This window comes from Eretmochelys imbricata, chromosome 1, assembly GCF_965152235.1.
Source record: "Eretmochelys imbricata isolate rEreImb1 chromosome 1, rEreImb1.hap1, whole genome shotgun sequence".
NCBI classification, from domain to species: domain Eukaryota; kingdom Metazoa; phylum Chordata; order Testudines; family Cheloniidae; genus Eretmochelys; species Eretmochelys imbricata.
In genome coordinates, this window is record NC_135572.1 from 103,409,441 (window position 1) to 103,433,292 (window position 23,852).

General features: G+C 42.6%; 1 protein-coding gene across 2 annotated transcripts in view; it reads right to left on the minus strand.

The window, feature by feature from the left end:
* Positions 1–23,616, minus strand: part of FGF14 (fibroblast growth factor 14) — a 624,629-nt gene extending 601,013 nt beyond the window's left edge. For both annotated transcript variants that reach the window (XM_077807057.1, XM_077807055.1), the window contains exon 1: positions 23,409–23,616. In XM_077807057.1, coding sequence (XP_077663183.1) covers positions 23,409–23,616 — 208 coding nt within the window. The remainder of the gene's footprint in view (positions 1–23,408) is intronic.
* Between the last annotated feature and the right edge of the window lie 236 nt (positions 23,617–23,852).

The following is a 23,852-nucleotide window of genomic DNA, read 5'->3' on the forward strand; positions in this document are numbered from 1 at the left end:
CACAAGCTGAGAGTCTGGCCCAGCGTGTTTGGAACTCATGGCCATAATATAGATGTAGTTTGGCTGCTTTGGCCCATGTGGCTGGTGGAATCTTGCCACAGAGCCAGCTAGCCCTAGGAGAAAGTATATAGGGGATCCTACAATGGTGTAGGAGTCACAATGATAGCTCTGTGCTACCTCCCCTCCTGCTGCTTATGTGACGGGATTGGGGCCAGAGGAAATGGGGCCTGGGAGCGATGCTCCTACTTTGCTCTTATCCCTCATTGCTATTTCAACCCATTGGGGTCACTGGCAAGCAGCATCTCGAAACTGAGCCAGGAGACTTGACGGCAGGTGCAGTATCAAGGAAAAGTAAAGGTGAGCTTTATGTCCACTCACGACCTGCACTTCACAGCCACAGACCAGGATCTGGTGCCATATTTCTAGAAGGAACAATTTACCAGCTCAGTTTCAGTTTCCACGCTTTTAGGAAGTGTAACAACCTAAATTCTGTGACTGACAGGAAGTAGTTCTCAATTTCCCCAACCTTTCTGCTGACTGATTCAGTTTCATTAAAGTATAAACAGCAGGAGCTCCTTCTGAATCTTAGTGCCTAAGCTACAAATGTTATCATTCAAGCCTCTGAATAACAATATGCTGCTAATAGTACATTTTCTCAATGCTGTGGAAATCTGCTTCTGCTCTTGAAAATCACTTATGTTAACAAACTGCATATCATTCAGAGCTTGAGATCTAATTTGGAAGATTAAAACCCCAACATCATTAGTTATCTTCTTGCACCTGAAGTAGTAGCCATTAGAAAGTCAACATTTGCCAGAGAGATTATAAATAATTTACCTGCAAATGGTTAATCTTGCTGCACCCTATTACACAGTATACTAGATGGCCTCCAACATGCCCCACCCAACTCTGCTGGCTAATGCAGAAGGTGAACAGAGACACGACCATGACTCTATCCTAATCCTAGCACCACTGGTCTTAATCTTCATATGCCCACAGCACAAGAAACACGTCTGTGCCTAGCCTTAAGAACATGGGGACTGGTGGGGGTGGAAAGAGCTAGGCACCATCTCATCCTTGATATACCAAGTGCAGAGCTAGGCATAATCTAGCCCTTGACATGCCAAGTGAACAATATAACTTCATGTTAGATTATTGTGATTTCATTTTGTTTTGTTTTTTAAATGGCCTCTGGGACATTCAGCCCACATTTGTAGCGCTACATTTTAATGAAAAAAGAAAAGATCCAGATAATTCAGAGGAATGACATGAGAACTAGATAACACAATAATATCCCTTACTATTGCCTCGTATGTGGCAGACTTTAAATATAAAGCAGCAGGTTTCTCGGTTTTCTGAGATAGAAAACCATGACCACCTGGAATTCTAATTTCATTTTGTGGTGACATTATTTCTACATAATTTTTGTGCATAAAAAGATTTTCTGAGAGACCACGTTCCATATTTGGTTACACAAGTGAAGATGCATTTGACAAAGAATTTAGTGCCCCTCCTCTTGTAGTTTCTATGAACTCTTTATTTAATGAAAGAAAACAATTAGTACATATGAAACACACAAAAAAAGTCCACCTCCTCTGTATCTCTGGAGCATTATGTTAAACAAACAGCAAAAGTAACAATACAAAGAAAAAATGTTATTCATCACTAAGGTTAGCTCCAGTGAACAATAAATCAGTACTAATTTAAAAGGACATTGGCAAGGTAAAAACATTTTTCCTACCAGAGTTAATCTGACCACTTTAAATTACTGAAATTAGAAAAGTTTTTAAAACCCTACTTCACTTTTCATTATTTATGCTGCTCATTAACCTTTTGCTTTTCACTCAGTTTGGACAACCACTCTAGACTAGCTACTTTCCCTTTTGTTTCTAGTTAATTACCTTTACTGAATCTCATGCAAATACAAACTTCCAGTTCTGAGAGAGGTGCCTAACTGCAGATAGAGTTTTTTTGCACTAGAGTTAGCCCACTGGGCAGTCCTGAGCTGGAAATTTTAGACTGCTAGCATAAGAGGTCACAACTCCACCGAAGACAACAGAATTGCACCTGCTTGCACAAGTGGTGAATTTGGCCCAACAAATACAGTGGCTCTGCACATTTTGGATGCAAACTTGCATGTAGGCAATATTTTCTTTGTAGTTATAATATATTTCCCTCACATATTGTATCAGTTCACACAGGAGCTTGCATTTCACTATGTGCTAAATTTCATCTTTGCATCCACAATCCCTTCAAAGCTACTGCGCGAGATTTGATTAGGTGGCACAGAATTTACAATATGCAGTTCTGTATGCACATGCTGTATTGTGAGTCAGTTAATGTAGTAAAAACAGCTCTTATCTAAGCTTTGAGGTACAGTAATAGCTAGGAACAGTCCAAACCTGTATAAATAGAGGAAAAACAATCTGAACAGCTCTCATTCCAATTTCTAAGAAACTGCGGGGAGAGAGGGGGAGTGAAGGAATGTGCAAAAATATTATTTTCCATTTCCTAAAGAAAAAATAAACTAATTCTATCTCTTGTAAAAATTAATTTGAAGTACAGTAGCTGCCTAAACTGAACTTGCTTTTTTACTGTTTAAAAACATACCTTTTAAAGATAGCAAAAGGTTACAAACATCAGATGGATTAATATAGAGAGACAGATAGATATATGGTCTGATCCTACTCCCATTGACTCAATGGAAGTTTTGCAAGATTGAACGCATTGTTAAAGCTATTGAGATTCTAAAGTAGATCTAAAAAATAATAATAGTATAAGCAGTGTCACGATGAGCTCCACCCTGACATCTGGTGGTGAGGTGTGGCAAGTTGTGGAAAAGAACTTCAGGGGCCGATCTCATTTGCATAGGCACACCCACCCCGCCTAGAATGTGGCCATAGCTGCCCAAATGGTCACTTTGGCTGCTGTGGGATCCCCAGCGTCTCTGTTATTGGGGCAGGAAGAATAAATTGTTATTACCCTGATTATGGGAATTGTGCTTGGAACTGTACTTGGCCTTTTGTTATGATGGAGGGACTCACCATCAACTAAGTTGCACTCGCTAGGCAAGGGTCATGGGTTCCAAAACTCTGTGAATGGAGAAAGGCTGGGGACAAGTATTAATACTTGGTGGCATGGGTCCCCTTTACATGCTAATTGCGTTTTCTCCTCTCTCCACTGTAGAATATCAGAGCTAATTTTGATTCCATTAGGAGTCTAGTTACAGGCTGCTGAGCTCACTTTGGGCTAATGGTGCACCAGCACTGAGGCTCCCCTACTACAAGCTGAATTCACCAAAGAGCTGAACTAACTAAGAGCTGAAATCACTGAGCATTGTGTTAAGTAGTGGGGGAGCCCAAAGATATATTGTGGAGCAGTTTGCGGGACGGCTGGAGTGTCTTGTGGAGCGGCCCTGGTGAAGCAGTTCGTGGGACGGCGGGAGCTGCTTGTGGGCCACAGAGCGGAGCCGAGCAAAGCAGTTTGTGGGGCGGCTGGTGGAGCGGAGCGGAGCAAAGCCTATGGGCGTGAAGCTGTGGGGCGGTCAGCTTCAGATCATGTAAGGTGCCCCTTACCTCTCTCTCTCCCCCCGCCCCCATCTCCACCCAGGTTGGGAGGTAAAGCTCTGAAGATAAACTTTCGAACTCTGGGGCTGCCCTGACCAGGGACAGTGACTTTTGGGACTTTGGGTGATTTGGGGTTGCTGGACTCAAGAACCAAAGGGAAAGGGCATGCCCCAATTTGCTTGGGGTAGGTTTTTGCTCATTGGTTGTGTTATGAATCCTGTTGGTGGTGTTTCCCCAACATAATGCCACATTGTTTCTTTCTGTTATTAAAAGGCTTTTTGCTACACTCAGACTATGTGCTCGCGAGAGGGGAAGTATTGCCTCTTGGAGGCGCCCAGCGGGGGTGGTATATATTTGTCCCAGGTCACTGGGTGGGGGCTCCAGCTGGTTTGCATTGTGTTATTGGAATGGATCCCCTAGATATTGAACCCGGCCCTTGTTGCTGCCAACTCTGACGGGCAGAAGGGTTACAATAGTATTCAAGAAAGTGGGTGGTTGTATTACACACGGAGACCAAATAGTCAAATTTCACATTATCTACATACTTTTATTTATTGGATGAATACCATCTATTCAAACCAACAAGGAGACCTTATTTCAGAGCCTGATCCTTAGCCGATTGAAGTCAATGAGCGTCTTTCCATTCACTTCAATGGACTTGGGATCGGAATTTGTGTTTTTATTTAAACCTGGTACCTTAAAGATTGTGATATGACCTACTAACAGTAGAATGAAAACCTGAAAATGTCAACATCAGCATCAAGGCTGTAATATGGTTAGGATGTAAATTATCACAAAAAGGTTTTGAAATTAAAGGTGACCTGCAAAGGTAAAGAACCAGATTCTAGTGCAGATATGTGACGCAAGTTCACCCTCCCCCTGATATTCAGCCGTAAAAGCAGTCCTGCAGGTCTTCTTTCAGCTTCTATACTATCCACTGCACCCAGGACCAACTGGCTGGCAGTCCTAGATGACCCCCTTGCATACACTGTGGTGATACCACCAGAAACAGAGCAGAAGCCAACTGGCCAACATGGGAGTGGGTGCTGCAGGACTTAAGAGAATCAAAATAGAGATCAGTATAGAAGTAATAATGTACTAGCTGTCTCTAAGAATCTGGGGGCATACAGTGAATATTGGAAGCTCCTGGAATACTGTATTTTACTTTAGTAGGTCACCTTTAATGTTCCACTGATAAGTACATAACTTAAGGCTAAAGTTCCAACCTTTCTAGCTGCAGATTCAGTACTACAGTTGGGCACTGATTTACACAGTGAAGGAGACCTCTGCTGCAAGTCTAAGCACATCATATTTTGTTCTTTGAATGAAAACCTAGAAAGCATCTCTATAATACAGCTAAACCTATGGAAATACTTCTCATTTTTGGTCACCTATGGATTTGGGTTACTCTTAATATTATCTAAAAACTTCAAAAACTCTGAAGCAGGATCCTGAGTATACTTACAGGGGAATCAGTTGGTGTATCTATGTAATGATAGACATACTAGCTCCATTCTCTCCCCCATCTATCCTCTTCACCCCTCCTCCCAACATAAATCCTCACTGCACAGTGGGGCACAGGAGCAGAGCTCTGCAAAATGTTGTGCTCAACCTAAGCAAGTTTTAGAAATCCTGCCCTTCCCTCCTATTACTAGTATTCACCCTTTTTTTGTTCTGAGAAGTGCCCTCTGCACCCCTCAGGAAGAAGGACAGGATTTACCCCCCCCCACCCCAAGTAAACTCAAGTGACAGTTCCAGCCTGCTTCACCTGCTTCCAACCTGCTTCACATTACAAAATAGTGTCACCATGCTTAACCTTGGATCAGAAGAGTGTCAAGTGCTGCATTCCACATTATTAATATATAGCATCGTAGGTGTGAATGTCACTTCCTCTTTCCCCCTCCTCCCCCCCACTTCTTCTGTTCTGGTTGAGGTGGGAAGCAGAAGAAAGACTACCACTACTCTCTGGGTTTGGGACCACAGAGAAGTCCTTCCTAAAGCTGTTGGGAAGGAAAGAGAAGCTTGAAATGCTACAGATGCCCACCATTTGGACAGCAGATCTGGGCTTCCAGCAGCCTTGTGTAGTACACACAACTGCAGGGGGTGATGAGAAGGCCATGCCTCCAATCCCAGGTTGGAGAGGGAGGGATATTTTAGAAGGTAGGCTAACTCCTGTTATAGTGAAACTCTGCTTCTAGTGAATTTTAGTTGTGTGGGAGAGTGGACAGAAGTATAAAACACCACCTCAATACAAGTGGATTCTACCGTGTGCTGTTCTTTGTGTTCAGGTGGCAAGGTAGGGATGTATACAAGTTACAATTCCATTTCACAGTAAAGGTGGGGAGATCTTTTTTAATTAGAATAATAAATAATCTCTAATTAGATAGCTATGTATCGAGGGGCAGCAAAAATTTGACTCGTTACCCATATTAAACTGTTATGAATAGAACGGTCTCCTTTAACAGAACTCTGGGAGAAAATGTAGATACTATAGCTTATTTCTTCAAAATAGTGTAATAACAGCTTCTCCAACTCTAAAACTATGGTCTTTCTTTTTTTGTTACTCAAGAGTAGAAGCTGAATACTGATACAAAATGAACTTGTAAAAACTTTAGCTATATCCTTTCACTGTAAAAGAATTTCCTCTTGATGTACAGATGTGCTCCAGGAGCTGCCAGGGCAAATATCAAGTTTTAGTCACAGCTGATTTCTAGCCCAAAGGCAATTGTTAATGTAGGGTTCACCACTAGTCTAAATAGACTGTCTATAATGGGATCCCACAAGCTCTTCTGAAAACATTGTATTGGCACCTGACCCACTATATCTCAATGAGCTGTATGAGAGTTTTCAGAAACACTCTGGCTTCTTGAAAGAGAACAGAAAGAACTGTCTATTAAGTACAACAGAGCCCCTGCTTCTAACTGCTCCTTTAACTCAAAGACAGAGAATTCAAAGCCAGACTTTTATGTTCTATTCCCGCAGTCTCTCACTTCGTAGTTAATTCAAAAGTGTGTTTTGAAGTCCATTGGTGTAAGTACGATATATAGCCCCTTAATATGATGCAGCACACACAGCAACAGCCAATTCACTAGATTCTGTGGCCTTTCAAAAGAATTAAATCTCTAAACTTACGTAACTAAAAAATTTGTTTACTAAACATTAATATTCTGGGGGCTGCTTTTTGGAACAGTACTTTTAACATGAGCACGCCACAGATTTCTACAACAACAATCAGATCTTTCTGTGCTAGGTAAGAAAAATAATTGTCACAGGACACTTGTAAGAGATTTAGGATGCCATTACTGCAGACCCTTTAAGCAAGAAATTGTTGATGCCGCTTACAGCAGAAAAGAAGGGAGTAGATGGATTGCTTACTAATTTGCATAAGCAAGGCACTGAAACGGTTGCAATTTCTTTTCTTTTAACATTTCTTGATTAAAGTGATTATGAAAGAAACGTCCTAGAGATTCCTGCTACATCTAGCAAGACTTTGATTTTACTTAATCCTACACTTGAGTCCACTAGCACGTACTCCTGTGCTCACATGGAGTCCCACTGACGAATGGATACCAATATAGGATCAGGGCCACAGACAGTACACTGAAAGGGAGAGTCTATTTTATACCATTCTATCTAGCCAAGGATTACAAATATTTTGAAAAGTCTTATTGTGCTTTCCCAGTTCCTCACCAATGGCACTGAGACTTCTGAAATCTATTCGCATACCATCCAGACCTTTTCTGATTTCCATTGAGGTGTAATACACAATATAGCAGAAGAAAATAAATGTGCAGAAATTTCTATTTAAGAGAAGAAGCCTAATCCTCTTTGAGAGGGAAAACCAAGAGAAACACACTTGTGCCCCATGGAGAAATGCCATAGTTCATTCACTACTTGTTCTATATTGTTCCAGGATTTCTGTGGTTTTATATTAGTGCATTATACATTAATGCCCTGGAGTGAGAGTGCTGGAAGAACTGTTTGTTTTGTAAACTAATCACTATTGAAGGGACTGAATTGAAAGGAGAATGGAGCTCAGACTGCCCCAAAACCTGCCCCAGCAGTTGTGGATTAGCACAGATCCAATTTATCTATAGATCCTTGCTCTTCTAAGGACAAGGCCCTCTGATCCATCAGGGTACTCACTGCTGGAGAAAAATGGAGCCAGGAGGCAGAGGGGCTGGGGATTTGGGTTACGAGTAAGGCCTCAGTCTGTCTGCCTCTTCTCTTTCATTTTACCACACTACTGTGTTTTGTCGCATAGGGCATGATCTGATATACTCTGTACCCTTGTGATAAATTCATACCTAAGAGGCAGTAAACATACAGGATGGCAAAGCACTGCAGGCTAACCCTTAAGTAACTAGACCAACCAGAAAAATTAAATCCAAAGCAACATTTATGCATTTCTGAAAGGAGAAAAGACAAATCCCCATCCCTCCTAGTATCTAGAGATGGCAGGTAGACTCAGCATGATCCCTGATGGTCCTGAGAGGCCCCTTTTCTCTGGTGCCTTTGCCTCCTCAATCTAAAACTGAGGTCTTCCAATGTAAGGCTGCTAGCAAGGACCTTTCCAAAAGATGAATTAAAGCTGGCTCTCTTGGCTAGCAAGCCAGAAAGGCAGCTACTGTAAGTATTAGCCAAACTATAAACTCTCTCTCTCTCTCTGTGAAGCCAAACCTGAGAGGGATTGCCTAAAAAGGAAAAACCCAATCGAGAATTTTTGAGGTCTTTGGGAGAACCCCAGAGTAGTCTGTCTGGACCCCCTTGGAGTTACTGACACCCATTTGAGCCCACACTTTGGGGCAGTTACTAGGGTCATTGTGTTAGTGTGATACGGACTTGAATAACAGCTGCCAAGTGACCTAGTAAATTGAGAAGTGTTTATATTGAAAGTCTTGTATATTACTAAAAGTAGTTTACTGGACTAGATGGTTTCATTTGTTTTTAAACCTACAGAGTGGTTAGTCATGTTATTAGTGGTTTCAGTAGCCCTAGATCTGTGTAATATACTCACATGCCAAATCCAATACCCCTACTGTGCTCTATTTTAAGACAGCACAAATCTATGTGCCATGACCATAGTTTATCACAATTCCTCTTACTGCAATTATTCAAAGATACAAAACAAGAAACATCTTTTCTGGTTAATTGCAGCCTCCTTCTTTGCCCCAGATTAAATATTGATACTTTGTTCTTTCAAATATATAATTTGAAAATGAATGGTTGTGCTAAGGGTTTGTCTAGGCATTTGTGAAAGAAAATAAACAAACAATGTTTAAATTCAACCATTCAGAGTGGTTCGTATTGAGTTCACTGATCAATGTAGCCTCTCCACCCTAGGAGAAAAATATTAAGAGATTTCCATCCACATGCTGAATTTTTCCAAAATTAAAACAAACAAGACAATCAGGACTACTTCGTTATTTCTGATTTTCATTAAAAATGGGTGAAATTCATTTTAGTATAGTAGGCCACTCTATGTAAGCTCTTTGATGTGAGCACAGTAATTTATTACATGTTTGTACAGCATCTAGTGCAGTGAGGTCCAACTTAGTTGTGGCCTTTAGATACTACCACAATATAAATGTTAAATAATAAGAATGAATCTTTCCAAACCACTTGGTGCTTTAAAAATGTGTAGAAGTATCCGTCTGGGAAATTTATCCTGTATAAACTAAAATATTATCTAAATTCCTCTAGTGTCAAACCCTTCTATATCTTTTAGCATCAGGTCTCACGCAACAGGTCAACTCTCACCTGAAATGTTATATTTTGTAAAAATAAGTTATACAAAGCCTAAAACCAATAGAAATATATATTTACAGTTCATTTAAGAGTTCCAGTGAAAACTATATTTCCAAAGAAACAAAATATTTCCCTGCAGCATTTGCAACCCAAATCCTGTAGCATTGTGATAGTGTATGAGCACCTTAGTTTCTTTAAAATAAAAAAGTGAAACTTACTAGTATATTTTCATTTTCCAACATGGGAGTAAGGCATGTGTGATGCTGGGTAGGCCAGGTGCCAGCTCTTGCCAAGGCTGCAAGCATGAGCTAAGAACTGACAAACTCATAGCTGGAGACCAGATTGGTTCACTTACATGTTAGTGCTATTCCATGTTGTAGTACTTTTAAGACTGTATTTAGTGTTTAGACTCTATAAAATGTTTGTAAATTGCTGCATCCATTAATCTTATCTGTAATGTCTGTGTTTTGATTTATAACTTTGAAAATGTTTGCTCTAAACTTGTGAACAAAGATGGGAACGGTGTTTCCTCACACCTGTCTAGAAGAACTATCAAAATTAGATGGGCCATCAAGGAACACCACAACTCAAAGGATTGGTTAATGGCCCTATCGCATCTTAGAAATGCTACGTGCAAGGAAGCTCGTCCTATGGACTTGGAGGCTGAATGAAGGAAATAAAACAAAGACACAGGAAAATTTTCCATCTCTTTGCTGTCTGAACTTTTACAGGGCCAGAAAACACCACTGAAGCCAGAGATCCCCAGGGGTCTGCCCTGAAAGACACTTTGAATTGACAGACTACTACTACACTCTTAGGATTTAGATTGCAACTCATGTGTGTCTACTGCTGCTTGCTATAACCTGTAAATAACTCTTATTTGTTTTTCCTAGATAATAAGCCTTTTGATAGTTTAGTACAGAATTGGTTACAGGCATTGACTTTGATGTAAGATCTAGGATACCACTTGATCTGAGACTGGAAGCAACCTGAATATTTTGTGATTTTTGGTATAGGTGGCCATTTATCATGAAGTCCAGCTCACCCGGGTGGCAAAATAGACTGGAGAAGGTAAGGGGACTGTCTGTGACTCTATGGTGAAACTGTTAGTGATCCAGGAGTTCACATTTGTAACTGATTTGGTAAAATCTAAATTATAGAACAGATCACCAGTTTGGGGGTTTTGCTGTGAGGCAGGTACGCATGGTCGTGAGCCACTCCAGACAGTGAGACAGCATGTATGCAGTACACAGCATAAATAGTTTTTAAAAATCCTTCACAATTAGTTATCTTTGTTGTTAACAGTAACACTGGTAAGGAAACCAGTTCTAAAAATATGTATTTACCATAAAAGGTCAGGCCTATTTGCTCTTCTGTTGGACAGTAGCTTGAAGAGCTTCTAAACTCAGCTCCCTTCAGAACAGTATGTTCTTCTCTAACCTTCCTAAGCTACTGTACATCCCTTGGATCCCTTTATTATTTAGTTTACCATTCCTTTTGTCTCCTCGCTTTCATTTCCCTCAGAGAATAAGAAGGAGAGAACATGCCACACTAGAATCATAGAATATCAGGGTTGGAAGGGACCTCAGGAGGTCATCTAGTCCAACCCCCTGCTCAAAGCAATCCCCAACTAAATCATCCCAGCCAGGGATTTGTCAAGCCTGATCTTAAAAACCTCAAAGGAAGGAGATTCCACCACCTCCCTAGGTAACGCATTCCAGTGTTTCACCACCCTCCTAGTGAAGAAGTTTTTCCTAATATCCAACCTAAACCTCTCCCACTGCAACTTGAGACCATTACTCCTTGTTCTGCCATCTTCTACCACTGAGAACAGTCTAGATCCATCCTCTTTGGAACCCCCTTTCAGGTAGTTGAAAGCAGCTATCAAATCCCCCCTCATTCTTCTCTTCTGCAGACTAAACAATCCCAGTTCCCTCAGCCTTTCCTCATAAGTCATGTGTTCCAGTCCCCTAATCATTTTTGTTGCCCTCCGCTGGACGCTTTCCAATTTTTCCACATCCTTCTTGTAGTGTGGGGCCCAAAACTGGACACAGTACTCCAGATGAGGCCTCACCAATGTTGAATAGAGGGGAACAATTACGTCCCTCAATCTGCAGGCAATGCCCTTACTTATACAGCCCAAAATGCCATTGGCTTTCTTGGCAAAAGGGCACACTGTTCACTCACATCCAGCTTCTTGTCCACTGTAACCCCTAGGTCCTTTTCTGCAGAACTGCTGCCTAGCGATTCGGTCCCTAGTCTGTGGCAGTGCATGGGATTCTTCTGTCCTAAGTGAATTATTCCAATTTGAGCCATACAGGACTTGAAAAAATCCCTCTACTCTTTTAGCAGAGCATTTTGCAGCTTTATCCATTATTTACAAAAAATTGTGTTAGCCGTTTCAACTTCATCCAGCTCTACCCCAAAATTCTTCTCCTATATGTGATTTGTCATGGGGCGCACCACTCCCTGTCAGACTGGCACCGCCTCCTGGTATTCTGGGGATTAGCTTGAGGCTGACACACACACTCACCCCATCCACAGTTTGCACACCATCACTCTGTCTCTGCTGTCCTCCTGCGGGTCCTCCTGCAGTCTCAGGAACCAGTATCCTCTTCGCGGCTCAGTCCTCTGGCCGTGTCACTGTCCATGTTCCCCCCCTTCCAGGGAAGGTTTAACTCAATAGTCCTAGGCACTCTTCCCGCTCACTGCCTCAGTGCCACTTACCCAGTGGCTGGCAGGGGAACCCGGGCCCACTCTCTTCTCCAGGTTCTAACCCAGGGAACCTCTGCTCAGCAGCCTCGGCCTTCTCTCTCTCTCTCGCCTCACTGCTCTATCTGTGGGCTACTTCCGACCACTGATTCTCCTTTTCTTTCTGGGCCTACCACTTCCCCAAAACCTCCTACCTCTTCCCGGGGAGTGACTACAGTCCGAAGTCTCCACTGACTCCTCCCTTTCTCTGGGAGTGTCTGCCTTTTCCACCTATTCCTGTCCAGCTAACCCCCATTAATTAGCTGCCTAATTGGTCGATTGGCCCATCTGACCTGCATTAAAACCTGCAGGGTGAAAGTGGGGTAGTCACCCCATCACATGACTACAGAGGAGCATTATGTTCTTTCCTTGATTTTCGTACTCATCTTCTATCCTAGTGGTTCCCAAACTTGTTCCGCCGCTTGTGCAGGGAAAGCCCCTGATGGGACGGAACGGTATGTTGACCTGCCGCGTCCGCAGGTTTGGCCGATCGTGGCTCCCAGGGGCCGCGGTTCGCTGCTCCAGGCCAATGGAAGCTGCTGGAAGCGGTGGCCAGTATGTCCCATGGCCCGCGCCGCTTCCAGCAGCCCCCATTGGCCTGGAGCAGCGAACCGCGGCCACTGGGAGCCACGATCGGCCGACCCTGTGGACACGGCAGGTAAACAAACCAGCCCGGCCCGCCAGGGGCTTTCCCTGCACAAGTTTGGGAACCACTGTTCTATCCCAATCTTCTTGTGTCACCATCCTCTATCCCAAATTGCTTCCACTAACAGGCACAGTGTTCAGCAGCCAAGCCAGTTCTCCATCCAGTTAGCTAGCCACTGAAGTGAATGGAAAAACACCCACTGACTGCAGTGAGTGTGCCCTTTCTCAGCATATTTACTCACCTTGCACATTAGTGTTTTTCCCTACAATACATCAAAACATTCCTAACCTGGTTTGTAGAACCTACATTCTACTTCCATCTGCATCATTGGTAAAAAGGAACAAAACTGCTGGCTCCCCCTTAGTGCCTTCTGGGAGCTGGTCTATCTGGGATGTAATGTTCCCAACCGAGCATTCAGGAGGCAATGAAATTCAAATCACGATTGTTCAGTGAAGCCCCAGACACACATCTGCATGTCCTCGGGACTGGTTTGATTTCCCTCATTGTCCTTAGACGTGTGCAGCATAGTACACATTTTTTACCACGCTACACCATATTTATTTGGACATCCTCAGGAATGCCACCAAAGTGTATTTTCTTCACTGTTATATGGCATTTTGATTCTTGAGATTGACATTTTTGCTGTCAGTGCGCTAAATAAGCCAACATTTTCTAATGTACGTTCACGCCAACTGAATGTCTTCATCCAGGAAACACTACATCCTCTATTGCCCACAAATCATAGGATTTATCCCCCTTTCAGGCCAATAATCCTCCACCTGTACCATCCCATATAAACTATGAAGAAAGCCAAAATTAAAAAGAATTGGGAAGATAATATCAGATGCAGCTAGTCAGTTCTCACTATCACACACATACCCTCTGATTTCTTGCCCAGTTAAACTCAGTAGCACACATGGACGCACTGCAGAATTTTACTGCAGACAGACACAGTGGTCCAAGTTATGGTCTGTTACACTTGTTTAACTCCACTGATGCCACTGGGATTGAATATCCAGAATTAAGCCCTCCATAAAAATGTGGGACTTTAATACATAAAGCATACATCTCTATAAGACTTTGTTTTTTTTCCCTCTTATTTACCAATCACACAAACAGTTCCCACTCACCACCTAGCAATCCAGTCCAAACTACAGAGAAAAATCTAAATGGTTATAGGTTCAAAAGAAGAGCCAAAAGAACTGTTTGATTCGTAAAGCTATTCTCGCAGGCATTTCTTTGTGGGGAGCATGGAGGAGAGCTCAGGACTGAGAGGCAACCAAGACACCAGCAAACTTTGGAACTGCAGACTCATGCAACCCTGTGCTCGCGGTTGAAGAGAAGGAAGAAAGCTGCTAGGTTTGGGTGAAAAGATCTTGTCTTTACAGCAGCTGGGAAAAAGTGTCGAAGGGGCATGAAGCTTTGGGGTGCCTCCCCCCAATTTTAATGGATCTGAGCTCCAGATAGCGACAATTTGCTCTTGCTCAGAATGAACAGATTTCAACAGAAACTGAAAAACAGATCATAGCCTAATCAAAAAGTCTTTCATAAGAGATTAGCGTACAAATATTTTAAAAAGCTACTACAAACACGCTGTAAGTAGACAGGGATTCAAACCACAAAATCCAGATCCTTATTCTAAACACCTTAAAGTTCAGGGACATTCAGTTGGGAGATCATTTGGTTTGACCAATGATAAAGACAGAGAATCTGCCAAGTTCAGATTTCTTACACCCCAATACTAAGGGCCATTAGGATCGCAGGTTTTGGTTCAGGCCCATCTCAAGTTGTCAGAAGGAACATGAGTTAATTATAACAATACTGTTAATGTAACCCTTATTAAGATCCTCTTTGGTATAGCTCTGTACTTTCTTTAATACCGCTTATCATAACGAATGCATTGAATTCCTAGAAGTTTCCCTATTCCTTAGATAAGCCCTATACCCTAGTCTTTCCTCGTGTCTTCTACTGTAACTTGCACTAAGTTTTCTACTGTTAGTTAACATTTGCTTTAGTCAAGGTCAATGAATTTATTAACTCAGAAAAAAAGGAATGAATTTGTGAAAGTTACCAACAACCAATAATATTGTGTGATATTTCCCTAATGCCAGATAGAAATGGAAACATTCATTTGCGCATTCCATCATATAATGTTGAAATGCAGTGGGCATAAATGGGACATGCTTAAGAAAATACATTTACTCAAGAACCACAACCATGCGCTGGCAAGCTTAAAAATTTTACATTTTCAATTCAAAATCTCATTAAAGTACAATGGAATTCTTCAGTATTTCCTTTTCCAGCATGACTTCTACCACGAAATCTGTATGTAAACAGAAGCCTTTGCCCTTATAAGCAGCCTCTTCCTTCTGCTTGATCCATCCCCTAATCCAGGGTGTTTTATGTGACTTTGGGTCTCAATTTTACAAACCTTTGCACACACAAATAGTCCCCCCTACAGTATGCCCCAAAGGCAAAGGAACTAGGGGTCAGGGGAACAGTTTGCAGGAGATGATGCCTTCTAATCATACAGATCTTGAGGATCCTCTAGATTCCTCTAGATCTGTGGAAGTAGTAATAGTCTGCATACATGGATGGTCTCCCTTCCTCAGGGTCCCATGGCTGCAGTAGCAGCCATTCTGCTGCTGGCTAGGTCCCTCTGGATTACCCTCAATAGACCGTCAGTGAGTTAATCATACAGCTTCAGGCTGTATTTACTCCCAGTCAGGGTGAAATCCAGGTCCCACTGAGGGTTTTCCATTGATCTCAGTGGGACCAGTGTTTCACCTCAGATCTCCATACAGGGGGACTGTACATCTGGAAGGGTTCATTCCTTCCTCCTGTCACCCAAACCCTGAAAAGCCCCAAGTCCTCAATGGGAAGGTGAAGAGAGTGGGGTTTGCAAAAAGTCAGGTGTCCTAATGCCTTGGTATCTGCAGCAGCCCAAAGATGCAGAAGGCTCCCTGGAGGAAACATCCTTTGCCTCTGAATGGACATGGAGATATCTGTCCCTGCAGGGCCCTCTGCACACGTATCTTATCTGTGCAGTCCTTTGTACCACACAGCATTTTACGGGATGGGTATTCTTTCAAACTGTAAAACTTCACAAAGGCAAGTTGATATTTGATTTCATTATGATTTTTCACAAAACAGATGAGTCTAACATTGTACCAACTCACATAAATATAGGCCTTCCTGGACTCTACTTAGAACAAAATTTTCTTACAGGATTACAGCTAACCTGTATTGCTATCTCATAGCAAACCAAAAACAATTCCAACAAGGTTAAAATGTTTAACCTTGGAACTATTTTAGTGTCAGGTGGGACCTATTTAATTTTAACACCACAAATTAATTAAGCCAAATAATTTCCAAGAGATTACTTTTCATATGCAAATATTAAAATAGCTCAATAAAATTCCTCATACATTTTCCAATTAAAATTAAAGTAATTAGGGAAAAAGTCAAAATAATAACGTATGGCTGTTAAAATCATGCCGTCAATTTCCATCACCAGTTGTCTGTCATTTACTGCTATTCCACAGCACTATTCCATTCTATCTTAAGAGTCCGTTAATTAAAATTATGATACATGTCCAACTCAGTGTGTTGACTAAACAAGTCTGCTGAATTTTATTACAGAAAACCTTTTTATTCTGAGTTCTCAAGAAATTTTTCACATCTGCAACTGCTTGCATTAAATATCAGCTATCTAGGCAATCAATACTTTTAATGTGATATGTTAAAAGGAATATAAAAACAAGATTCTGTTTGTTTATATATATACTAAAAGGCTTTCACTTAATGACTCTTGGAAGGTTTCACTCCAAAGTGAAGGTTCTCTTCTGAGGGGGGTGTTTCTGTGCTGGATAATGGCACTGACTTTTTTTACTATGAATACTGTATTTACCTTTGGTGCAGAGTAGTTTAAAGAAAATAGGCTACGTTCCCACATTTTGTTCACTGTAGACTCAGGCCTACAAGATACCCAGCACCCTCAACTCCCATTGGGTTTAGGATACTCAGCATCTCCAGGAACGGCTCAGTACTGTGCTGAATCCAGTTCTACAGCACAATAAATTAGTTTTTAAAATCCAGCACCTCAGCACATGATCGGAGATAAAAATATGGGCCACCCACTCATTTTGTCATTTCTCACTCCTTCACTTGTTCTAACACTCAAATCACACTCCTCATGAGGAGCAGACACGCTCTAAACTAAATCTAAAGGGCCCAATCCTGCAAACCTTATTTCCAAGCATACTACCTTACTACTACACACAGTCCCTTCTTGAGGTAAGTGGCACTGCAGTTATAAGAACTACACTCTGGTTTGTAGGTTTTGGTCCATTAGTGGTTGAATCCCTACGCTAGATCGTAACCCCCCCATTTTTACCCATAGATGAGAAAAAAGGAAACAAAACATTAAAGTTAACGTAAATTTTGCTATCAGATAATACTATTGGTCCATCAAGCCTGGTAACTTGCCTCTGGAGATCTAATAATTCAGAAGAAGCTGTAAAAAACAGTGGAATTGCACAATGTTCAGCCACTGTTTGGTATCTTTAAAGAGAGGGAAACTGAGACATAGGGAAGTTAAATGACTCGTCCAAAAGTCACGGTGGAAGTCACTGACAGAACCAAGTATGGAACCAGGTCTCTAGTTTCCTAGATGACAAGACAGTCCTCGTCTAAACCCTCTTCTAGTAGGCTTCATACCCACAACCTCTGAATTTGCTAACGGTTCTAGAGAGCCAACATAGTCTATTTCGGCACAGTCATCTCTTTAATCCAGCCACATTATTTGACCTGACAACTTGCTGCAACACTTCATTCTCCAAGTTGAGTAAGTACATGAAAACTACAGAACATATTACTTTGGGGGGGGGGGGGGGAGGGCAGAAAATGTTATTACTTTTTTTTAAAAGGTAAATGAAGTCTTTCTGAAAATCTCTCCACTTCTCTTTTTTTCAGGTTATATTTTTAACAGACATTTACTGGATCTTTGTCAATGGCCAGATCCTGAATTTCGTACTCAGCCCTTACTCAGATCTGAAGTCAATAGCAGTTTTGCCCCCAAACTGATGAACCTAGCATGCTTATAGATAAGTAAATGAAATATCATCCTCAAATGAAAACTGCATAATTACAAAATTAAACCCAATAATGTCTGTACATACATTTTGCATATTTTCCCTAGGTCCAAATGATTCTTTTAAACATTAATTCATTTACAAATGGCATATCATTAACTGACATTGAACTAAGTGTAAGCATATGTATCATGGAGGAAGATTCATGAGCAGGAATACATTTCACCCTTTAACAAGTGCAATATGCAAGTTACTTTGATCAGAGAAGAATTAAATTTGTATAAATTCAGAAAACATATTCCATGGAGAGCAAAAGCTTCAGTGGGTGAGATACATGTAAACAGGCCATTTTACATCTGAGTGCTCTTGGAGAAAAAACGTGCTGTGCACCTAAAATCAATATTGAATCTGTATTCTATAGTATTAACACTGAAAAGCAGCATTGACTGTAATGTGAAAGAAACACCATGGGCCCATTCCTGCAGTCCTTAACAGGCAAAACACCCTTTGGTTTCTAGTGGGTGGTTTGTTTTTTATGAGTAAGGGGGCTGCAGCATCTGACCCAACTTAATTATAACTCAAACAATGACACACAATGGGCCCGTAAAATGCAGAGCCTAAGTCTGTGTTTTAAACAGTTCCATTTTTGCATGGTTACATTTATAAACTTCTTTAGAACAACATTCAATCATTTCTTTTGTGTGTGTGGGGGGGGGGAATGAAGAAAGAGGTTATCAAGGGATTGTCTGGAGATCCCATTTTTTAAATATTGGGATAGGATTCCACATTTGCAGCTGGCATTTTCTTCCTTTTACATGGATATTGGCTTGAGAATGGTCCTGGATTGACACTAATGGAAACTAAATTTCTGTATCCACAAAATATTTACAGTCTATATAAAACAGAAATGCCAGCTCCCCCACAGCAATATCTCTTGAATTTAACTTGGAAAGAAGCCTCTCAATAGGAAGGAACATTTAATACATTCTCTCTCTGCTGAGACAGAGAACAAGGGTGGCAAACATGATAGTGGTTTCTGTGATGGAAGCCCCTGTCCGTTAGGAAATGGACTGAAACAACCAACTCATCTCCCATAGACAACCAAACAGCTGTCATATGGTACAAATTTCAGGCACTGACAGTCTCAATTAAATTTGAACCAAAAGCCTAGAGGTTAGAAAAATGTCCCATTACCAATCCTTCAAACCTTAAAATAATTACATAATCAATACATTCCCTAACCAAACATATGCACAGTTAGGGCCTGATCCATAGCCCACTGAAGACAACAGAAGTCTTTCCATTGGCTTCACTGGGCTTTGAATCAGGCCTTTATGGCCTAGATCAGTATAAAATGTTCTCTAAGAAGGCCCTGATTCTCCATTACCCTACACCTTGTGTAGTCATTTCCACCATATTAGAATGGTAGCATTTTACACCCAGTTTGCCTAGGGGGAACTGACTACACAAGCTGCAGGATAGTAGAGAATGGGGCCTTGTGAATCTAAAAAGATTGTAATGTTTACATTATTGACAGAACACAGAAATTTCAGTTAACTTGTATTACTAAAATTCAAAAAGCTAAAAAGGAAAATTCTTTCCAATTGAAAGTAAAAACAAGTCAAATGAGTTCTACAATTTTCTCTCCTTACAAGAAATGTGAAGTAGATAACAGTCATGCAATTTTAGGAAACAGAGACAGTTCTTCTTCCCAGGATCCATAATTTGAAACACAAATGTTCTTTAGCCTTCCATGTCCCATTAGAGATAAACTAAAACTTCCTGACCTGATATGAACATGACTTGTATAACTCTCTAGACCAGCAGCCCTTTGCTTTATTAATGTTGGCTTTCTCTGAAGTAATGCCTTGTGTCAATAACTATGGAAGAGCTGGCTTCAGAATTCACTAGGAAATAATAGAAACTGGGACAGAGCATGTAGGTCCTGATCAGGAGAAGGCTGGGAGATGGATTTCACAAGGGAGAAGTTACAATAAGAGTGGGAAAAGAAAGGAGTATCTGAAAATTTGCAGTCCCGGCTGCATTTTCTGAAACAGAGCTTCTCTTTAATAGTCTAAAGAGTGACAAACATGCTTCATAACAATCAGTGGATCTTAATTGCTCAAACACCCACCAGTGCATTTTATTCAGCACTCAGCACTCCATACAGAACTGTTATCATTCACCCTTCAAACCCAACCCTTTATTAAAAGTTTACATCTGAGTCAATGCGATGACAGGCAGAGAAGTCCACGCTTTGCAATGTGGCGGATTCTCATACAACGTGCAAGTAGGGATGGGCTCTGAATGAGTATATCATTTGTGAGTAAGGAAGAGAGTGGTGCATGTGCCACATACAGAGATCAGAGTAAAGGCAAAGAAGAGCACGGGAACAAACATGGGACGGCTGGTCTGTTGCAAAGACAGAGGAAAAAATAGTTTACACCCAGAACAATGCAGTAATCAGTTTCCAGTAAGCAGTATTAATTACCAAAATATCAGCTAATCTAATCAAGAAGATTAGTGTTTATTAGTCTCTCCAAATAGCCAATGATTGTTTAATTTTACTCTGGAAAGGGATTTTAGAGTGGAGGCATATGCTTTGGTTTTAGTTTAAGTCTCTGTTGCTGTATTTATGTCATAAAAGAATGAAAAGTACTTAGATCTTGTTGGATCAGTAATTAGAGTCAGAGACCACAACATCAGAAGACATGACTGAATGGATAATACATATTTTGGTGCTCAGTTTGATGCTTGTTTTATTTAATCACAACACAAATAACTGCTAGAACATAGCATAAATACCTTGTAAATTTCCGATATTAACCTCAAGAGCTTACAGAATAAAATACACTTATCACATGTAACATTCTTACAAAGGTTGCAAATTCAGCTACAGACTAGTAGGCCATAGAATGTGACTTTAAAACTTGGTAGAAGAAGTGATCTAATATCTGAACTGCTGTGGTACATCAGACACTGATAAAGAAATTCACTGTAGTAATGCCACTCCCTGCACACTGCCAAGTAGTTCTGTTAGAATCATAACCTATTTATCTTCTCTGAGTCATAATAACAAACAGTGGTGAATGATCAGTCTTTTTCTCTTGGGCTTATTACAATTAGGAGAGGAGGGGAGTTTGGCAACATTTCACCTCAATCATTAGGAACAGTGAACCTTGGTATCACAATCTCCCAACACATTTTAAAGACTTTATCTGGAGCAAGAAAAGAAGTAAAAAAGCTTACCATGTCCCTGTAACAAAATGATTATAGAAACAAGGAAAAGGGACAGCAAGGTTTGGAAAGCAAAATGGCTTGAAATACAGTAGTAAAGTACACATTAGCAAGGTTTGAAACCCCTAGTTTGGATTGTATCATTAACAGAATAAGGTTCAAGCAACTGACACCTGTTGATGTTGTTCTTGGCCACACTTTGAATTATTCCATCACCTCCCTGTCCAATGTTTCAGCATTCCCAAACTAGAATGTGAATTGCTATATAATGTTGTGTCATTTGGGACGTTCCTAAACAAACCAAAAACCTCTGATATATTTTCCCCAATACAGGGAAAGAGGGGCCACGTGTAATAGACCGCTTTTAAACAGGGAGCGAGGGGAAGCAAGTGCTTCAGATGAGCGCTTCTCAGGTCACTAAGCTCCCCAAAGAGACTATTATTAACCCATCTTCTCCCCACTAAAGAGAAGATGCAACACATTGGCACCTAGGAGGTCTAGGCAACTCCACTAGCTCTATGCAAACTGAAGCGTCTAGAAACAAGCCCAGGCACACTTCCGTCTCTGAAAGGGTCAGGAAGCCGTTGGGGGAAAACTGGCCTGAAAGGCGCATTTCTTGTACTTGCGGGGTTAGCCCAAAACGTTCATTCCCCCCTGTCTTAGGGCGAGCACGTCTCTTGCTCTGCCCTGCCACCTTAACCGTAGTGCCACGTTTGAAGATTAGAGGCCAAGGGGTCGGGGGAGGTTAGATCAATTTCTCCGTGGCCACGGAAGGCATCTGCTTGGGGGCTGCACGGGCAGGGAGGGGAATGGGGCGAGCCGGCTGCTTTGCTTTCGCCGCCCGGGAAATTCATGGGGGGCTGGTGCTGCTGCACGGTTCGGAAGTTCCCCGCGCCAGGGGGGAGGCTCGCGCACTGCAGTGCGTGGGGGCGGGGGGGGGGGGGAAGCTGGCACTTTCCGGAAGGCTCAGCGGTCCCCTCACTAGCAATGCTCCGGCGGGCTGGGGCACTTGGGCCTCTTTGGTATGCTGAGAGGGAACTGCTCCTTGCTGCAGCAGCAGCAGCAAAACTGGGGGGGGGGGGCACCAGCCCAAGCTGGCAACCCGCCTGGGCGCCGATCTGGGTCTCTTTGCCCTGCTTCGAGCTGGGCCCCCGCTGCCTGCGCCGAGGCTGCTGCTTGTTGATGTTAGGGTGTCAGGGAGGCAGCGGGAGCTTATGATCTACTACACTGCAGTGCCAGCGTCTGGAGCTGCCGCGGCAGGGCGGCCAGCCCCGCTCACACCCACCCGCCCGCCTCCCCAGCAGCGCGCACACACAGACCCCCACACCCCCCTCCGGGCTCCGCGCCGCTCGCGCTCCCCAGGGATTGCAGGCACAGCCCGCCACCCCAGGAAAGCAAGCGCAATCACGGCCCCGCTCCTGCAAACCCAAGCCCCGGGCTCTCGCTCCCTTCCCGCGGCTGGTATTTCCCCGCAAGGCTGCCTCTCCCGGAGACGGGGAGTTAGCCTCCCCCGCCCTGCCGGCCGACGGAAAGCACTGAGAAGGCGGAGCGGGGAAGTGCCCCCTTTGGGCTCAGAGCGGGCTGCCCAAAGCACCTGCATTTGCCTTCCTTATGTAATGTACTGCAAGTTTCCCCGTTGGCGCCTGTTTGAATGGAAGCCCGTGGTCATCACACTGGAGCGGAGGGAACAGACCCAGGGACGGGGGGCTCCCCAAGGAGACGCGAAGCAAAGAAATACACAGCCAATAAAAGCACCCCAGCCTGTGCTGCTGCTGGTGGGCCGGCCTACTTTGGCTTAGTTTCCCTCGAGGCACAAGAAAGTGCCCCCTGGTCTGTGCCCCACAAGGGGGGGGGAAGGGAGCGCTAGGGCAGCATGTGCGCTTTGGGGGTTGTATTTCACTCGGGAAAGGCGATCCTGGGTGGGAATACTGTACAAGCTAATCAGAAAGTCTTGGGCAGGACCCGAGTGGCATAGCCCCTGCACAGGAACTAACCGCAGGCAGGGGACCTCGCACCAGCCAAGAGCCCCTGAGCCCTCTTCTTCAAACTAGCTGCACCTGAGGGGGAGGGTTGGTCGACCATGGCAATCTTTCCTCTTCGGTGAAATGGGCAACAATATAAAACTTTCCTTCTCTCTGGACATACCCCTCCTCCCCCTCCCCCCCCAGACCAAGAGAAGCAGACTGGGTTTGCATCGTCGCCGGAGCTAATCTAAAACTGATCCTTCATACACATATTCACATGCATGTCCGTACTGGCCTCGTTATATTTCCCTTTCTCCCCTCCGCAGGGTTGCAGAGCTACCTCAATGAGCCAACAGACAGGATAGCATCAAAGGAAAACAATGCGATGCAATGTATTGCTTACCAGTTGAGTTCTTGTTTTTCTTAAGACTCTTGCCACAAAGACACTGCAGCATATGCGATCCTTTGCTGAAAATGTTCCAAAGAAACCACATTGATTTGGGCGAAAAGCAATCCAGCAGCTTATACACCCTGAGAAAGAAGAGATCCTTGCGGTTGCATAATAATAAGCTGGGATCAGTTCTCCTGAAGAGGGGCACCAGTTTTACCATAGAAAAAATAATTATATTCCGATCTTCTCCCAGTTTTTTTTCCTCACGTGGTTTATTTCTTTGAGACTTCTCAATCGATGCTTTTTGCAGCCAGCTTATCCCCCTAGATCAACACTGGATTATTACCAAAAGCGTGAAAAAGAAATCCTTTTTCAGCATAAAGCCAAACGAAAAGTAAGGTAAAGAAATCCCTGCTGAGGCCAATAACTAAACAGAGACAAAAGATACCCAAAGAG